At 49.3% G+C, this 20,550-nt stretch overlaps 1 protein-coding gene across 1 annotated transcript in view; it reads right to left on the minus strand.

Moving 5' to 3' along the window:
- Rps6kc1 (ribosomal protein S6 kinase C1) overlaps positions 1–20,550 on the minus strand; it is a 114,195-nt gene that overhangs the window by 60,327 nt on the left and 33,318 nt on the right. Inside the window, exon 6 of the mRNA XM_051148378.1 lies at positions 12,019–12,378. Within this exon, the coding sequence (XP_051004335.1) occupies positions 12,019–12,378 (360 nt within the window). The remainder of the gene's footprint in view (positions 1–12,018; positions 12,379–20,550) is intronic.

Here is a 20,550-nt window from a genome sequence, read left to right on the forward strand (position 1 = left end):
ACATGCACACACACACATACACACACACATACACACACATACACACATACACACACATACACACACATACACACATACACACACACATACACACACACACACACACACACACACACACACACATGCGCACAGGGTTTTTGTTCTGATAATGAAGCTCCTGCCTCTTTGGAGGATCTGGGTCCTCTGTAATTGCTGTCTCTGCCTAACTTTCCTTAGGTAATGCACAGCTAGAAGTCGTCACTGTACGGTGATCCCACCACCGGTGTCACCAGTTTTGCTTCATTTTTCCCTCTTTAAGGTCCGTTTCCCTGCTGCTTTGAGTGAATGGCATTTCACTGACTCTTGGCTGCTGTGAACTTTTCCTTGTTGGGTTTTAGATGTTTTTCTAACTCCTGAGTTTATTTTAGGATGTGTAATTCTCTAAGGTCTTGGTTTTACAGTTTGTCACTCAGCGTCTTCACCGCTTCTCAGCGTCCCACCCACAGTGCCACGACGGTGGGTGACCACCAGACTGCCTCTTTGCCGTTGTCACTGTCCTCAGCTCTTTACAAGCGGCATGACAGTGGCTCCCTGCTCCCTCAGGGGTGACTTCCCCATAAGCATGCACTGCCCAGAATGCTCTGAGGCCTGAGGGGATCCCTGCCATCACTGCAGCTACCTCTGCCCCAGACAAGATGCACAGGGCCTGCAGCTCCAGCGGGTAAGCTCTGGCTTGGGTCTTCCTGACTGTCTAACCTCTTCGGCTCAGGAGCCATGTGCCAGGCCTTCCCTCCCCAGGGGACAAGCTGGCACTGCTCCAGACTCATTCAAAACAACTTTAAGGCAATGTTTTACTAAGTTTGTGGTCTTTTCTACCCAAGAGCCAATAAAATAATGCTTTAGTGATTACAGAATAGTTTCAACACATCCCATTCAATTAAAAACGGAATTTAAGCACTGGGTGTGATACAGTTCAGTGGTAGACAACTTATCTACCTAATGTGTAATACCTATGATTCAATCTTAGAGAAAGAACGTAGATATATTTCATTTTAACAAACATGACCATTTGTGTGAAGTAGTAAATTGCTTGACAAACAACAACGTTGGCAGAAAAAGCAACATCTCTGGTGTCTCCCTAGTTTAGCAGCCGTCAAGCTGGACCCACCACTAAAACCTTCCTGTAAGGCTGTCTCCAAGCTGTGAGCAGCCAGCGTGCTGGGAGTGTTAGGAAGACCCCATCTTCTGGGTACGCAGTCACAGGGCAAAGGCCACGGCATTGATAATTTACCGTGACGTTCGAGTATGCACGCCACATATGAAATACACACAGTAGGGGTTAAATACAGAATATACAATACACCCCAACTGACAAAGTTGAACATTCAAAAACCTATCTATGGGACTTCAGGTTTGGAGGACGCTGGCAGCACCTAACTCCCATCTCCCTTAGAACCTCTCAAAATACAAAAAAAAGAAAAGAAAAAAGAAGAGAGAGAGAAATAAGTTCACATATGACCCAGATATTTGTAAATAGTAAACTAAGCCAGATTCAACAGAGCTTCCAGGGTCCCTGTCACAGTCCTATGGACACATAGAAAAGCTTAAGTAACTCCTTGGGGAAAAAAAAATACACACACACATACACACACACACACACACACACACACATACACACACACACACACACACACACACACACACACACACACACACAGGGCACTACAACTTAGGAAAACAACTTTGTTCAACTAAGGTCAACATGGCTACACACTGGCAGGTCCTGAGCTCAGAGCAGCCTGCAGAGAAAGGCTTCAGGGTGAGCAGAGCCGCAATGGGGCCTTAATAAGTTGTCTCCCAGGAAGGCGTCAGGAAGGGCCGTCCTGGTTCGCCTTCTGCTGCTGTGGTGAGCACCGAAACGGACCCCAGGGAGGACAGGGTGTATTTAGCTCACACTTCAGTGTCAGAGTCCGTTATCAAGTAAAGCAGAGGCAGGACCAAAAGCAGAGACCCTGGAGGAGCACTACTCACTGCATGGCTCCCTGTGACCCTGGAGGAGCATTGCTCACTGGATGGCTCCACGTGGCCCTGAAGGAGCACTGCTCACTGGATGGCTCCCCGTGGCCCTGAAGGAGCACTGCTCACTGGATGGCTCCCCGTGGCCCTGAGGAGCACTGCTCACTGGATGGCTCCCCATGGCCCTGAGGAGCACTGCTCACTGGATGGCTCCCTGTGTCCCTGGAGGAGCACTGCTCACTGGATGGCTCCCCATGGCCCTGGAGGAGCACTGCTCACTAGATGGCTCCCTGTGTCCCTGGAGGAGCACTGCTCACTGGATGGCTCCCCATGGCCCTGGAGGAGCAGTGCTCACTAGATGGCTCCCTGTGTCCCTGGAGGAGCACTGCTCACTGGATGGCTCCCCATGGCCCTGGAGGAGCAGTGCTCACTAGATGGCTCCCTGTGTCCCTGGAGGAGCACTGCTCACTGGATGGCTCCCCATGGCCCTGGAGGAGCACTGCTCACTGGCTGGATCCCTGTGACCTTGGAGGAGCACTGCTCACTGGCTGGCTCCCCATGGCCCTGGAGGAGCACTGCTCACTGGCTGGATCCCTGTGACCTTGGAGGAGCAGTGCTCACTGGATGGCTCCCCATAGCTTACCTCTGTATACAACCCAGGACCACTTGCCCAGGGGTGGCAGGGTCTTCTCACCAAACAAGAAGATGCCCCACAGACTTGCCTGCAGGCCATCCTAATAGAGGTGACCCCTCAGCTCAGCTCCCAGCATCTACCAAGTTGACAAAACACTCCTGGGGGCACAGCGCGATTTCAGGAAGAGGCAATGGAGAGGTGAAATGAAGAAAAAGTGACGTTTGAGGACTCTGAAGAAACTAACCAAGGAGAAACAAGATGTTGCCCCCTGGGGCACAGCTTGGGTGGGGGGAATAGGTGACCTCAACCACAGCCTGTCTCTGTAAGGAATAGAGGGGGAAAAGCAGACATTGCCCTCAACACTTTGAAAATACTTAGACACAACTAACACTGCAGCAGCTGGGAGAGGAGCTGGGGATGCTTCAGGATGCTGACCAAATGCTGCCTCTTGCTGCAGCTATCCGTTCTAAGAGACTCCTCTGTGTAAAGTTGCACACTGAGCTGTGGCCTTACATGCTTTTCTGAACATATAATTATTCTTCAGTATAGTCTAAGAACACATAAGAGAAAACACATAAAACAACCAATACAGAGCCAGCAAGATGGTTCAGAGGGTAAAGGTGCTTGCTGCCAGCCTGCCACCCTGAGTTTGATCCCCAAAAGCTACATGGTGGAAAGTGATAACCAACTTTTCTATAAGTAAGTAAGTAAATAAATAAAAGAAACAACCATTTACTCAGGCAGGTAAAAAAAGAATAATAAATGACAACTACCAGGAGGGCAGGCAGAGGGTGCCATGTCCACCTGGAGGGCAGGCAGAGGGTGCCATGTCCACCTGGAGGGCAGGCAGAGGGTGCCATGTCCACCTGGAGGGCAGGCAGAGGGTGCCATGTCCACCTGGAGGGCAGGCAGAGGGTGCCATGTCCACCTGGAGGGCAGGCAGAGGGTGCCATGTCCACCTGGAGGATAGGCATAGGGTGCCATGTCCACCTGGAGGGCAGGCAGAGGGTGCCATGTCCACCTGGAGGGCAGGCAGAGGGTGCCATGTCAGTTGTTTGTTTTCACTGGCGCTGGCCCGCTCCTCCGGCATTTCATAATTCTGCAGTGCAGTAGGAGGAATCCACCAAGCAGAGAGAACTCTGTCCAGTGTCCCTGGGGCAACCAGTACCTAATAAGTTAGGAAAATAGATGAGGGCACATGACCAGGCCCGGCCAGTAAACCCTGGGCATTTTTAAATGCCTCCATGATGCCATGGGTGCAGTCTTAGCAACGGACACAGCAGTGCAGCCCGTGTGTGGAGCTGGACAGTCTCAGCAATGGACACAGCAGTGCAGCCCGTGTGTGGAGCTAGACAGTCTCAGCAATGGACACAGCAGTGCAGCCCGTGTGTGGAGCTGGACAGTCTCAGCAATGGACACAGCAGTGCAGCCCGTGTGTGGAGCTGGACAGTCTCAGCAATGGACACAGCAATGCAGCCTGTGTGTGGAGCTGGACAGTGCAAAGACAGAGAAGAGGCAGCAGTTCTGAAGCCACCTGAGCTGAGGTAACCCACAGCCAGGCATTTCTCTGAGCTAACACTCTTTTGTCTATGAACTTCTTTGAGTTGCTAAGGGTTTTGTTAGCTATAACTGGAAGAGTCCAGTCTAACTCAAAACCTGAAAGGTGGATGATCACTTTAAAGGCGGGTGCTCGACTGTGAGCCCGGAGAAAAGGGGCAGAGTGCTCTGGAGCCTACAGCTCACTGCCTCCGAACTGCCTTCGCCTGGCTCACTTCTAACCCTGCCTGAGAAGAGAGAAAGGAGCACACTGATGGAGACAGAAAGTAGAGAGGCACAGAGGGATGCTTAAACAGCTTCAAATCTTTACAGCTTCAGTCTTAATTTCACTGCTTTAAAATTCTTCTAGCCAGCTTCAAACTGGTTAAGATCTAAAAAAAAAAAAAAAACCCTCAATTAAGGCAATTTATTGACCTATAGTGAAAAGTACAACCTTTATCTTAGAATTTTAAAAAAAACACTACAGAAATTTTCACATTAGAAAAAACTAAATTTGTTTAATGGTGCTTTTCCCTGAAAACATCTCTTTTCCAACCATATTAAATGGTGAACAAAATAAAAAGAACTATCAAAAAGCACAGCGTGGTTCACATTACAACCCGAATCTCTGTAACAAGCAGGACGTACTTAGAGAGCCATTAGGGAGAAATGACTGTGAGGTGCACGTTAGCATGTACATGTTAGCAGATCAACCAACTGACAAAAGACAACTGTTGGACAAAAACAAGTGAGACCCTGGAGGGACTTGGTGGCATCTGCAAGGCTGAACTCCTCCCATAGGAAGATGGAGCTCCCCCAAGGTCAAGATGAGCCAAGGCCGCCTGCTTTCTGAACAAGTCTCTGCACCTTGTGGGGCTGGGGAGCACAGCCAGAGCACAAGGCAAGAGCAAGAGTGTGACCCACCAGACAGAAAGGAAGACCCGCTTTCCTCACAAACAGTGCGTCATATTCACTGTGTGTGTGTGTGTATGTGTGTGTGTGTGTGTGTGTATGTGTGTGTGTGTATGTGTGTGTGTGTATGTGTGTGTGTGTATGTGTGTGTGTGTGTTTATGCCAAACAATCCACAGCAGAACAACCGGATGTAACTCAACAAGGTGCTGAGCAGATCAACACACAGAACCCAACTGAACCACACCCACCACCAACGACCCCACCAAGAACCCTTGGACTCCATTTATAAGAAGGGCACCCCAATGTCTAACAGTCCCACGAAGAGCCTCCATCCAGACGTACAAGCTCCTCACTGCAAACAGCAAGACCCTGCGGAGAAAAGAGAAGGAGCAAGGCAGAGGAAGCCTCCCAGTCCAGAGTGATGAGGAACTGTCAAGAAAGGATAGACGCGGACTCACTTACAGAACCTAAGCAACTCTATCAAAATACAAACTGTCTTTATCATAGAAATGCCAAATACCTAAGCTTATAGGAGCTACAAGGTGCCCCAGAATCAAAATTACACCCAAAAGGGAGAAATTTCTCAAAGAGGCTCATAAATAAAAAGCCAAGGAGCCCCTGAATTATGCTGTCTCAAAACAAAGCCAAGCGTGGTGTTACACACCTATGATGCCAGCATTCACAGGGCAGAAACAGTAGGATCACAAGTTCAAGGCCAGCCTGCTCATCATAGTAATTTCTAGGCCAACAAAGATCTGTATCAAAAAACAAAACCCGGGGCTGGATAAACAGAGAGTTAGGTGGTTGGAAGGCAAGCCATGGTAGTATGAGGGTCAGGTTCAGAACCCCATGTGCACAGAAAGCCAGAGGCAATGGCACTCACATGCAATCCCAGAACACCAAAAGGGAAACAGGAGTGGAGGTAAGGAGCTGGGCAGCAGCCTCAAATCCACAGCAATGAGCTGGAGGGAGGTGAGGACCAGCGCACACAATAGACAACAGCACACCAGCTTTTTACGTGCTGCCCTTCTGCTCAGTACACATTGTACTGATGTGAGCGGCATGTAGAGTGGACTAGAAAATACGCCCATGATATGATGCTATTAGCACTAGACGGTTAAAGTGACATTTTCCATTTCTAAGATGCAATAATAACATCTAATGCCTTGCTTCCTTCCATCAACCCCATATTTCCATGCCTGTCCTGTCTGTCTGTCCATTGTAAACATGGTGTTCTACAGGCTTTCCAAATATGTGAACAAGTCTCATTCAAGGGAAGTACCTATGAATGGACAGCTGAGGGCCAAGTGAGGCCCATCAGCAAAGCCTAGGCCTGTTCTAAAACCAGTCTTTCACACATGGCTTAACTAGAGCCTACCAGGCAACTCAACAGTCACCCAGATGCACATATGAGCTCACAGGTCCTTCCGGGAAGAAGAGGCAGAGCCGAGGAGAAACAGGATGTGCAGTGCTGACACAGTCACAGTCTGGGGTGGACTAGCAAAGCGCTATGTGCACATCCCCTGGGCTGGTGTGCACTGTGGGAAGGCTGGGTGTTGCTATTAGAGTCTGTGCCTGAATGAAAATGGCTGAAAGTTACTTGTGTCCCTAAGCTGAGTCATAACATCTGAACTAGCTGCACTGAAGAAAAATATCAACAGAATTTCCAAAGCTAAAACACGTATCAACAATAACTCTCTTCATTATAAATCTTCTCCAGAAAGTGTACTGGAGATATCAAAGGAAAGGGAAGCAAAGGGGAGAAGAAAGGGGAGCGGAGAGGAGGGGAGAGGAGGGGAGGGGAGGGGAGGGGAGAGCAGGGGAGAGGAGGGGAGGGGAGGGAGAGGGCAGGAAGAGGGGAGAGGAGGGGAGGGGAGGGGAAGGAGAGGGGAGGGGAGGGAGAGGGGAGGGGAAGGAGAGGAGAGGGGAGAAGAGGGGAGGGGAAGAAGAGGAGAGGGGAGGGAGAGGGGAGAAGAGGGGAGGGGAGGGGAAAGGGGAGGGAGAGGGGGGAGATGGGAGGGGAGAAGAGGGGAGGGGAGGAAGAGAGGAGTGGAGGAAGGGGGGAGATGGGAGGGGAGGGAGAGGGGAGAAGAGGGGAGGGGAGGGAGAGGGGAGGGGAGGAGAGGGGAGAAGAGGGGAGGGGAGGGAGAGGGGAGAGGAGGAGGGGGGAGATGGGAGGGGAGGGAGAGGGGAGAAGAGGGGAGGGAAGGGAGAGGGGAGAAGAGCGGAGGGGAGGAAGAGGGGAGAGGAGAAGAGGGGGGAGAGGGGAGGGGAGGGGAGGGGTGGATGAAAGGAGGGAAGGGAGAGGGGAGGGGAGGGAAAGGGAGGGGGGACAGGAGAGGAGGGGGTAGAGGGGAGAGAGAGGGGCAGAGAGAATAGGAGGAAAAGGAGGAGTGGAGAATGGAGGAAAGAAGGGTAAATGGGGCAACTGTGGCATTGTCACCAAGTCCCTGAAAAACAGCTGTGTCTGCACAGCAAATTCATCACACCCTCCATGAGATGTACAGCACACCATCACATACCACACACACGCACAGCAATCACAAACATAATTTACTTCACTATCTCCATACATGTACATATATGTAAACAATGCCTGCAGGATGATCACCTGGGCGGACAGAGCTGGAAGGAACAAGGAATAGGGATGGAAAAGGAATGAATGTGCAATACCAAGTTCAGCAGGCGACACTGAGGAGCTTGCTGTTTCCAGATCACAGAGCTCATGCGATCAGGAAAGAAGAGGGTGAGCGGTGCCACTTTCACACAGTTCACAGCCTCATAGCCCCTGACCAACAGCAGCCAACCAACTCCACCTGGACCTCACTTGAGGTCACCTCAGAAGGAGTCAACACAGACTCTGGCAACCAGGACACACCAGGAGAAGGCAGCAAGGTCAGCTCTGTAAATCTCAGGGACCACAGGTGGGTATAGCAATCATGCCCGTCATCAGGCAGACTCCTGCTTTAAATAATCACTTTGCTAAGTAAGTGCCAAGCTTTTAGGGTCATTGTATCAAATATGTGCACCCTCTAAATTTCAGCGTCCCTAGACAACACCCAGTATGGATAGCTAGAATTCAGCTGTGGCTTTCCTGAAAATTAAAAATAACATAAGAATATAGCTTGTGCTGTGACAGGCATTTAACACATGACAGGCTGATGATGACGATGATGATGATGCCACCTAAGCATTTCAGTGGTGCCTTTCTCACTCATCTGCCATGCTGTGCTGCTCTAACCATCCCCCCACAACGAGCCCAACCTAAGGACACAGTGAAACCTGGAGGGATCGTGTGGAACTGAATGCCTGTTCTCAGAGGTTCAAGTTTATTCCTGCAGCTTTAACTTTCGGGTTTTCTTTTTAAATCCATAACAACCTGAGTCTAGAAAACACTACTTCCCTTCTTGTAAGAACCGTCTCCAGTAAAGTCCGGTTCACAGAGGGCAAAGGTCCCTAGCAAGCACTTACTGCAAATGGGCAGAAGCCTACGGCCATTGTGCTTGCAGTGAAAATGCCATTTCATAAGAAAAGTACTGGCATTTCCACTAGCTCTACCACAGTCTGGCATGCTCCAATTTTATGAAGAGATTCTCGATAAAGAAGCAAGCTCTTCCAACCCCTAAGAACCACAGACAAAGCTCACTGGCTTCTCTCCAAAAGACTCCTCCCTGGGCTGCCAGAGGCCCAGCGACAACCACCATACAGCATGCAGGCCCAGACCTAGGCCGTGAGAACACCGCCACAGGAAGAGCTAAGCCGTCATTCTCCACTTGTGCCGCCAACTCCAACGGCACTTCAGTGGCAGTTTTGTCAGGCCAAACAAAATTAACTCCCAAGAAAGCATCATTTCTGAGCACTAATGTCAAACCAAGCACAAGTTGGAGACCTATTCAGCACAGTGGGGGACAATACCCACAGGTCTGCAGGGTGGTGAACACTGTCCTTCAGCAGAGTCCTGGGACTGTGCACACTGCTCTGATGTCACACTTAACATACCATCACACGCAAAACTCTGGACTTGAGACAGAAGCTCAGAGAGCTTCGTAGAGCTCACAGGAGAAGCATCGCCACTGTAATCAGCGTTTATACTTCTCGCTGTGAAGTGACAGTTTTTATTTTTCTGGTGCCATCAAGTGGCAACATTATGAAGTGTCCCGATTAAGTACAAATAACATTTAGACAGAAAGATGTCACAAAGATGTGGCTCACCTCGCTAATTAAGTACCAATAATGTTTTAGCAAACTAGTAAATTACATTTGGGAAAAGGAGGAACAACAGAGCAGATGCTCAGTAACTTGTCCCACTGTGAACCCCAACCCAAGACGACAGGGAAAAGACCAGAAATGAAGAGGCCTCCAGACTACGCTACACACAAACCCCAACACCCCATAAAACACCTGAAAAGCCCGTCTGCCAATCAAAAGAGTTATTTCAGAGTTAGTTTCTCAATTTGAAATGCTGTAATTGCAGGTAAACTAAAACTTTTGAAATTGGACTTTCTCGGACTGACTATGAGAATCAGGCACTTGAGCCTGCACGCCACGGTCAAATGAATGCGTGCAGCAGTATCAGCAAGGCCACAGTCACTAGCCAAAAAGGAAACAGGTTCCACGCCTTCGTCTCTGCATCTACAAACGTCAGCAGCTTTGTGGCCCCAGCCTCTGAAACACACAGCGACTACGTAACCCGCACTCCCAGCTAAAGATGACAGTGGAACACACTTCTCCCAAGACGCCACTAGTGCCGGCCGTGGTGACTCACGCCTTTAATCCTAGCGCTCAGGAGACAGAGGCAGGTGAATCGCTGTGAGTTCTAGGCAGCCGGGTCTACAAAGTGAGTTTAGGACAGCCAAGGCTACACAGGGAAACTCTGTCTCAAAAAGAAGCCAAAAAGAAAAAAAGACTAGTATAACAAGAAGAGGATTTACTTAGGACCAAACGCTTCAAGAGCAGAAATTGGGAGAAAAAGGAAGAACAAAGTCTTAGAAACTCAGAAGTAAATGAAAGAGAAATCAGTATTCACATGACCCCTTTTTTGCAAAAGAGGAAACTCAGTCAAAATGCTAAATAAGAAGCAGTTAGGAGACACACAAAGGATGGAGAGGCAGCTCAGTGGTGAACAGCACACACCGCCCTTCCAGAGGGTCAGAGCCAGCCAACTGTTCAGAGCCACCTGTAACTCCAGCTCCCTGGGCACGTACACTCACATACACATGCCTGCCCTCTTCCCATAACTAAAGTCAAAGTAAAAAGCTATGTTCGTAAATGTACAGAGCCCTAAGGGGTTATGTGGAGGACATGGGGCACTAGGTAACCAACAAAGGAGAAATGAAGGCTAAAAGGGAGGGTCCGGGGCTGGAGAGACGGCTCAGAGGGTAAAGCCCTGTCTGCTCTTCCAGAGCATCTGGGTTCAGTCCCCAACACCCATACGGCAGCTAACACTGTCTGTAATTCCAGGTTCAGGGGACCAGATGCATCTTTTGACTTCCCCAGGGCAGCAGGCTCTCACGTGGTGTTTACAGACACACACACAGGCAAAGCACTCATACACAAAAAATAAATAAATCTATGGGAAAGATTAAGCTTTGTCACAGATGGAAGCAGTCTTGGCGGGCTTTACCCTTGGGGCACCCCATGAATACCTTGTGACAGACTGAGTGGAGCCATTCTGGGCCTGGAATTCGGGAAGCAGACCTGGGAACCCCACCTGGACTATTGTTTTTCTAATTGACCCTTAACAGGAGAAGGAGACCGCCCTTTCTATGTGACTCAGGCAGGTGGGGAGGAGAGAACAACAAGTTCAGCGTGGGCTGGAGCGTGTGTGGGCAGCAGACCGGCTGGACCAGCACGTGGGCCAGAGAGACACCTAAGGACCCGTCCCGTGGAACGGATACCGGAAGGTTCACTCTTTTGTCCCTTTAACCTTTTTTCCTTCTTGTGTAAGCTAGTTGGGTTGTATAATAAAGCTTAATTATTAAGAAACAGAGCCAACATAAATCTAAAAGTGTTTTTAAGAAGAAATTCAGAAAAAGTGCTTGATAAAGCCAGATGCAGTGGCACACGCCTGTGATCCCAGCACTGAGGGAGGCAGAGGCAGGTAGAACTCTGTGAGTTCAAGGCCAGCCTGATCTGCAAAGCAAGTCCAGGACAGCCAATGTTATTACAGAGAAACCCTGTCTCAAGAAACAAAACAAAACAAAAAAAAAAAGTACTCGATAAGAAGATAAGAAAGCAGTTTAGAAACACATTTACATACTCATTCTAGAAAGAGGGTAGAAGGTTCTAGTCTAACAGGACACAGGGGGACTGAGAGAAGTATTGAAGCAAAGTGTCAGTACATAAGAAGCAGCACCATCAGGGGAAAGGCACGGACCTGCAGCAGCCACGACCTTCCCACAGCCCACTGAAGAAGGTCATGTCAGCCTTTGATTGCTACGTCCTGTCCAAGAAGTCACCCACGGGGCACCTTATTCTGCCCTTGTGATAGAAAAAGGAAGTACAAAAGTAAAACCTGGGGCTTTTTACAAAAAACAAACAGTTGTACTTAGAAACACTACATTACGCTCAGCTCAGTGTGTTCTGTCGCTTGCGTTAACTAGGTGAAGATGACGGCTACCTCTGCTAACAGAACAGAGTGCTGGACAAGCAGAGCCCCCCTCACCCCCCAGTCACTGTCTAAGTCATGGACAGTCCCCAGGAGCACTCTCGGTGAGCACTGTGGTCGTCAGGAGAAAGACTGCCATGCACACAGCACATATGGGGACCCTGCTCTTTGAAATGGTCCACTTTTATAAATGGCTGAGTGTCAAGCACCTGAGATGATGTCACCAATGTGGTTTCTCATTTCCCTTCTTGGGCACAGAACACAGAGCTGTCAGGCACGGTACAGACTCCTCACACTGCACCAGCCGTGCCAGGACTGTGGGCAAAGCCGTACCTTGCACGCCTTCCAGGAGCAGGTCGACGCCCCTCCTGTAAAAGTCGGAAGCAGCTTCATAGTCGTCCTCCTCCTCCTTCCTCAGGGCTAGCTTGATAAGTTCCCCTGCCTTCACCAGGTAGTCTCTCCTGCCCAGCCGGGGCTTCAAGCTGCTGGGGAAGAGGCTGCGGCTTTCCCGGTCTTCTGCTTTACCTGGCTCACTGTCAGGAGCAACAGCCCCTCCTGCCGAGGAATCCGCAGACAGACTCAGACCAAAAGTTCTACTGGGAGAACCCTGATGGGAAGCCATTCCATCATCTGCCTCGGCAAGAGAGTCCGCATCAACAGTGAGGGACAGGAGGTCACTGTCACTGGAGAAACCTGAAACAGGGAGGACAGCAGTCAACATGCGACGAGCAGGAGCCACAGGGGGACAGGTTACACAAACTGCCGTGCGCCCCTAACCAGCTCAGCTAGGGCAGCTGTGGCCTGCTGGTGACTGGCAGCATCTAGTAGATTGTTTCAGCTTAGCTCATCTGATTTTGATGGTCTGTAACTCATGGCCGTCTGTCTGTAACTCGTGGCCGTCTGTCTGTAACTCGTGGCCGTCTGTCTGTAACTCATGGCCGTCTATCTGTAACTCGTGGCCATCTGTCTGCAACTCAGGACCATCTCTCTCTAACTCATGATTGTAATAAATTTTTTAGAGTCTGGTGTCACATGGCCTGAGCAAGGAACAAGCCTAAAATGACCCATAATCTGGTGGCGCATGGCCTGGTCAGGGAGCAAGCCTGAGATGACCCCACAGTCAGGGACCTGGATGCGGAGCAAGCCTGATGCCATGTAGGCCCAAGGCCATGTATGACATGACATGATCGGGGTAAAGCACTCCTGAGACAATCTCAGAGCCCCAGAGCCCAGGCACTACTAAGATAAGCACAGAAGTGGAAGAGAAAGCGAAGCAGAAGGACATGTGCGCAATGAAGAGAGCAGAACTGGAGACTCCAAGGTAGTGAGGAACAGCCAGCAGTGCCGCCTAAAGCCATACTTGCTGCCACCAAGGGTCATGTCTGGGTCTGTGGCCCAGCAGCAATGGTGGTCTGTTACCACCAAAGGCCAAGAGGACATTCCTGGTCTGGCTTGCTGCCAGAGGCCATGTTGATGTCTGAGAGCTGTGCAGAGCTGGCCCCACCCACTGCCTGGGCATCATGGAAGAACTAGCCCGTAAGGTGAGACAGCAGGAGTGCTGGTCCTGTCCCTCACTGCCAACAGCAATGCTCAGGAGAGCGGGCCCTGCACCTTGCCCACAGGAAGCACAACAAAGCTGGCCCTCATTGCAGGAGTTTCGGGAGAGCCGCACTAGGGTGTGAGTGTGGGAGAGTTGGTCCTGCTACTCATCTGCCATGTGGTGGCATGAACAAGGGAGAGATGCTTTCCTCATCCTCTTGTCCCTTGCCACCTGCAGCAAGCAGGAGAGCTGTCCCTGCCCCTCACCAGCTGCAGCACTCAGGACAGTGGGGCCTGCACCTCACCTAGACAGCACAGTAGAGCTGGTCCTAGTATAGGGAGGGGACCCACAAACAAGCCAGCGCCAAGAGTGTGAGCGTGGGAGAACTGGCCCCAACACTTGTATGCTGTGCAGTAGTGTGGTCAAGGGACAGATGCCCCCACCCCCACCCCTTGCTACTTATGACAATAACCAATCCCAGGGCTAGCACGGGAGAGCTAGTCCTGTGTCATGAGAGCAGGAGAGCTGGCCCTGCCCTTGGCCAGCTGTGGCACTATATGAACTAGCCAGGTCAGGGCAACGCTGGGGAGCCCATGCTGGTGGTGTGGGTGTGGAAGAGCTGGCAGGTTGACCAACTCAGCTACCACCCAGGCCCAGATCTAGGGCTTTGAGTTGGCCCACCCCAACATCTCTACTCCATTGAAGAACTGCTGGAGTGTGTGAAGGGGCTGGTCCTACAGATCCAGAGCTGCAGAATCTCCATAACACAGGACAACAACATGAGATCCATGAGGAGCTCCAGTGAGGATCCAGTACTGACAGTGCAGCAGATACCAAAGGCCTTGAATCAGACCAATGACTCATTGCAATGAACATCTGCCAGCAAAGAAGTGTGGACAAAACAGTACACTGTGGGACACACAGTGACACACGATAGCTTCCACAATGAGTTTTTTTCCTTTTCCTTTGGGGGTGTACAAAGGCCAGGAGCAGATACAAAGGGTCAGGGAGATGGGGTGCATGATGTGAAATTAACAAAGAATCAATACAAAGTTAAATAATAAATATATATAAATCTTTTTTTTTTTTATAAATCTTATAAATTAAAACAATTACACATTAACATATTTTATAAAATAACTACATTCGTCAAAACAAAAAATATTCATTGGGAGAAATGCGATCTTTGGTACCTTACAAGTCTTGCTATCTTGTACTCTGAAGCACAGCTCTAGGAACTACCTGTTTTTACCCCTTGTGGTTGGAAGACATGAAGAAAAGGGAAAGTGCTGTAAGGTATTGTGACTGCTGTTTTCCCTGTTTATCATTACTTTGGTGGCGAGGTTGCACAAAACCCACAGCACGTGTATGAGGTCAGAGGACAACTTTGTGGAGTCAGTTCTTTCCTTCTACCATGTGGAACCTGGGAATCGAACTCATGTCATCGGGCTTGGCAGCAAAACATCTTAACCTGCTGAGCCATCTTGTCAGACTCCTGTCTTTCTACATGACACCAAAGCTCCACAGTGCCACGCTCTTAAAACTGGTTGCAATGTGGAATACATAAAATCCAAACAATAAAGTTTGTAGAATTCGCCACATTTAAATCAGTTGGTGTGTCCTGACTAATCTTAGCTGTGCTGTGTATAGCCTAACAAATCAAGGATTTTAAATGCCAGTTCCCTGGGTGCCACAGACTTTCCAAATATCAACCTCCTGTTTCACTATTATGGTTTAAAAAAAACACACACACATTGGGAAACTGCCAAGTTCAAAGGGACAAAAACCCTAACTTGAGGAGGAAAACTGTTTTGTTGGCAACAAATACTATGAGCTGTTTTCCTTGAAGAGTCATCTCATTTCATGTCAAGGAAAAAAAGTACCACACACACAAGTGTGATGACAACTGTCAGTCTGCTACTGAGTCAAGCAAAATGGCCCCATGAGCAAACAGCGCCTCAGCCCAGCCCTGCCACTCACGGGTGACTTCCCTTGTACAGCACAGTGACTTAGCAGAGTGCAATGTGCTTCCGAGTGTGCTAGGCTGTGTGTGACAACAGGAACACTTCTGACTGCTGTCTCCAAGCCCTCCAAGGAGAGACCATGCTGCTTGACCATCAGCATGCACAATAACCAACCTCAGTTTGGTATCACCGTCCCCAACAGCTGGATCCTCACTGCTTTACTCTGTGACATTCAGCACAAAGGTCAGCACAGACAAATGTCCTAGGGGACTGTGCTACTAAGGTGGTGTCCACCTCGTGGGTCCCTGGAGACCTCAGGAGCACACGCACGCGCGCGCGCGCGCGCGCGCGCACGCACACACACACACACACACACACACATGCCTCAAATCTGGAGATCTACACTGCTATTTCTGCTTGCTCTGATTTGATGAGGTGTGGGTTGTTCTTTGTCTTGTTTTTGATGATGCCAGGAATCAAACTCACGGTGCCTCCCACATGCTACAGGAGCACTGGACCACTGAACTACATCTCCAGGCAAGCACCACCACTGACTAGTAAATGTCAAGGCTCTCGGGAAAAGGTATGTAAAAGAAAGGTACTTTCACAGGAAACAACACTAAGAATTCTAAAATCAGGGACCAGCAAACTCCTTGTCTATGAAGATCCAGAGAGTAAATACTTCAGGCCTGTTGTAACTACTCGGCTCCGCGCTGCACACGCTGGGCAGGGAGCATGGCTGGACGGCAGTAAGACTTCAGTTGTACACACTGAAACTTTAACTGCATGTAACATCGCATCAAAAACTGATATTCTTGGTGGTTTTTCAACCATTTAAAAATGTAAAACATATTCTTAGTTCAAGGCCACGGAAAGCAGCTATAGAAGGGGCAAGTGTGGCTCATCAAGTATAACTTGCCAGCCTGTGGGAGCCTCCTGTTGCTCACCGCCTATCAAGTAAGAGCAAAACTAAGAACATGTGGCCAACAGCTAAGCGCCACGCTCAATCAGCTTTACACAAGAGTTGGCACTTTTGTCAATACAGCCTTGTGTTCTTTTGTTCGTTTTTCCTTTCTTTCAAATTGTTAGGATCCCTATAAAGACTACCCTATTCCCCAAAAGGAACAGGTTTCATTAAACCCGTAGGTTCAGGTGATGTCACTGAACTCTGGGGAACGCCAGGTCAGGTCTTGGCATTGCAGCCAAGCATTTCCAGCCACACGGTGTCTGGCATATAGCATTTCACAGGCAAAATCTTTCTACAACATCTAAAAGTTATTCGCCCACTATTCTAAAAACTAATAAACATTTTTAAAGTAATTTTAAATTAGTTTATGTGCATGAATGCAAACTTATTAGTTTTAATGGTGCCATTATCTAACTACTGGATTGAAACTAATAAACAATTTAGCTTGAGGAAAATTCTACATACCCAGATAATTAAAGAAGGAAAGAGCTGTGTCATGGAGCTTTTGGGCGTTCTCCAGTGCCTTTTCAACTTAAGCAGTGCTCCATCTGCCAGGCAGCCTCCTCACTACAACCTCCACGCCCTCCACCTCATGGCTCACAGCCTCCTCATTAGAACCTCCACGTCCTCCACCTCGTGGCTCACAGCCTCCTCACTACAACCTCCACGTCCTCCACCTCGTGGCTCACAGCCTCCTCACTAGAACTGTTTCATGCTATGCCTGATTTTACTTTCCCAAGAGGTGATTTACATATGCTGTTTCTTGGCTTTTGACCTCAAAAATCTAAGACCACAGTTTTACTTCCTCCTGGTTTTACAACTGTATTTTATTAGCAAAAGTAACCAAAATCAGATCAGCATAAGCATGAGCAACAGAAGTCATGGACGGGACCATGGACAGAGCTCAGTTGGCAGGTGCACTGCAGCTGGTAGAGCGCTTGCCTACCATGCATGGAGCTCAGTTGGCAGGTGCACTGCAGCTGGTAGAGCGCTTGCCTACCATGCATGGAGCTCAGTTGGCAGGTGCACTGCAGCTGGTAGAGCGCTTGCCTACCATGCATGGAGCTCACGGTCTGATTCCCAGTGTTACACAAACAGCCCTGGTGGGACACAGCTGCTAAGGTCAACACTCAGGAAATGGAAGCAGAATGTTCAAAAGGTCAAGGCCATCCACTGCTACAGAATGAGTTTGAGGCTAGCCGAGGCTACAAGAGACCCTATCTCAAACATACAAACAAACAAATCTGTCAAAGAACACACTGGGGAGACTGCCTAGTCAGTAAAGCACTTGACATTCGACCTGAGTGTGACCCCAGTGTGGCTGGTCCACACTGAGGAGGTGAAGAAGGTGGGGGCATGGGACTCTGGCCGACCGGCAAGCTCCGGACCAGTGAGAGACCCTGCCTCAAAAAGCAAGGTAGATGGTACATGAGGAGGTTGTCCACTGATCCCCACATCACATGCACACGCGTACACTCCCGCAAATGCCCACCCACTGGCACTTACAGCACAGATGACTGACAGACCTCATCATCAAGGTCTTGTCCTTTGCTTCAAGTTGAAAAACTACGATCAACAGTTTAGACTGAAACTGTCCAGAAGCAGCAGGCTAGGAAACTTTCACTCAACCAAAACTAATAAAGGGAAACAAAAAGACTTCTTAGCTTTGGGGACAATCTTGAAAGCCCAAATACCACTTTTTTCTTTGACCCAAAGATTAAGTAATTTCTAGCAAAACAACCAGACACCTGTGCTAAGAGGATGTCCTGGAAATATGTGGAGGGTAAACTCCCACAACAGAACGCCACAGTGAGCCCTGCAGGACAAGACGCTGCCGAGCCACTGAAGACCCAGTCACAGAAGAGTGTTAGTGCTGTCATTCATGACATGTGCAACCATGGACTGCAAACAAGTGAACGGCACAACTGACTTAAAAACCAGAAGAGGGTTGAAGAGATGTGTGAGCTCTGACAGCCTGCTCTCTGCAAGGCACGGCTTTGCGTGGGAAGGCACTCAGGCCAGCATCTGAAGACTCCAAAGGAGATGCTGCAATCACTGGAATGCAGGTTTGCTTGAGAGTGAAAATAAAGCCATCACTCAGAACATAACCCTGAATGGACTGCCCAGCAGCACAGCCAAGGGATTCTTACCTCAGACATGAGGCAGAATGGCTACCCAGGCAGAGCTGTGGACGGGGAGACCCACACCTTCCTTGCCTCAGTCCTGTGGAAACTGCACATTGACATGCCTGAGGAGCCTGACCCCGTCACAGCTCCCAGGTCAAGGGCTCACCAGCTTCCATGGATACTGTTTCCCTCTTTCCTTATTGACGCGATCTCTCAACTCCTTTCTCAAGGAAGTACTCTCCAACAAGTTGCTTAAAAAGAGAAGTTTTTTTTAGCCCAGGGCTGGGGATTGAATGAGCCTCACACAGGCCAGGCAGACCCCCTCCCCCCAGCCTTCCCCATCAGGCCTCTCTGCCTCACACAGCCCTGAAACCTTTCCGTCTTGTAAGCTGCTAGTCTTTGGCACACTTTGTCACAGTGACTGCAAGCTGCTGACATACTTTAGAAGATCTTTCACCACTAAATAATGAACCTCAAGTTCCATCCATGCCCCCCATCATTCAGGAGATCAAAACTAGGAGCTCATACATAGTAGGTAAGTTCTCAACCACTGAGCCAAAACCCCAGACTTCATTCTTGTTTATGTGTGTGTGTGTATAGGTGCACACATGTATCTGTATATACAGATACAGAAATACACATGTAAATGTGCAGACATATAGGTGACTATATAGACATTTTATATATATATATACACACATACACACACCAGTGTATATGTGCACACACATAAATGTATATAGCTATGATGCATAAAAACACAAGTGTATACGTGTGCACACAGGCAGATGTAAAGAGAGACAAGGCATGTAAACAGTCAATGCCCTCTTTCCTCATCTTACGCTTGAGGACATCTGTCAGGCGTAGTTTTTGCTTAGCAACTCGATATGGTCCTACGACTCATATAAAACTACGTCTGAACATCACGTGTGGTGGAGCCTACAAGCCAGACAGGGAGTGAGTAAGACAACACAGGGAGCTCCGACACACCACAGGCTGTGTCTCACTAAGGAGGAAGAGCAGTGGGTAGGGCGGGACAGCCACGGGTACCGGATTCAACAGTATCTGTCGAAGTCCACCCACTTCACAGGGACCCTTTTAGGACATCCCCAGAGCAGCAGGCGCACTGCCACCAACACCACCACTCAACCCTACACCTCTTTTGCAAGTGATACAAGGGAAAGTCAAAGGTTCCATGAGAGTCTCCTGCCTCTGGGTATGGATCACAGAGATTCCAGTTTCCGTGCTATTAGAGGGCCCCAGGTGACTTGTTAAAAAGCAGCTACAGACACAAGGGGTTTATTTAGCATCCCAGTCCACCTACCTGCCCTCACCTCTGGGCTTTGAACTGCTCAGAGTCAGGCAGTACAGCGGGATCTGCCTAGGACACCATCTCTGAAAGACAGGCCTGGGGGAAAGGTTGAGCTGCCACACACAGAAGCTTTATACTACGAGCCATCAGAACCCCGCATTTGAAGACCATCTGCACAAAGAGACTGGTCTCCTTTGACAACAGGTGGCCTCTCAGGGGTGACTACATAGTAACACGTGGCCTCATTACTATTAGCTCATCACTTCCACTCAACGCTGCGGTTCAAACATTGCCATAGTCAACCAAAGGAAGCTTCTACTTGTCCCAGGAGCGATCACTCCTGCTTCATGCACAAAAAAAGCACCTAGCACCAAGATGACCCGGAGGCGGATGACACGCAGATCAGATGGAATCTGACACGACTCCATCAAGAAAGAAGCCCTTTGTGGAGGAGGGGCTCCCGCGGCCCCATCCCTGCTTGTGGAGCATATGGCAGTTAGTGGCTGCTAGGAGAGCAGTCATCTGTCCTCAGTAGTGTAGCCATGGAAAGACATCTACGCTTCAGTTAACAGCCCCACGCCCCCACGCAGTAGCAGCCCTAACTAAGCTCAGCTGGTGGAGGGGGGGTGGCACCTATGAGGGAGAAGAGAAAAGGGGTCTAGAAAGAGTAAGAAAGGATGAGAGGGGGTGGGATACATGGTATGCATATATGAAATTGCCAAAGAATACTTTTTATGTTTTGGTTTGGTTTTGGTTTTTGGTTTTTCAAGACAGGGTTTCTCTGTGTAGCCCTGGCTGTCGTGAAACTCTCTTTGTAGACCAGGCTGGCCTGGAACCCACCGAGATCCACCTGCCTCTGCTTCCCAAGTGCTGAGATTAAAGTTGTGTGCCACCACGTCCAGAAAAGAATACATGTCTTAAAAGAAAGAAAAAGGTGGGTCCTTGTAAATATGCCT

This window comes from Acomys russatus, chromosome 6 (genome assembly GCF_903995435.1).
Source record: "Acomys russatus chromosome 6, mAcoRus1.1, whole genome shotgun sequence".
NCBI classification, from domain to species: Eukaryota; Metazoa; Chordata; class Mammalia; order Rodentia; family Muridae; genus Acomys; species Acomys russatus.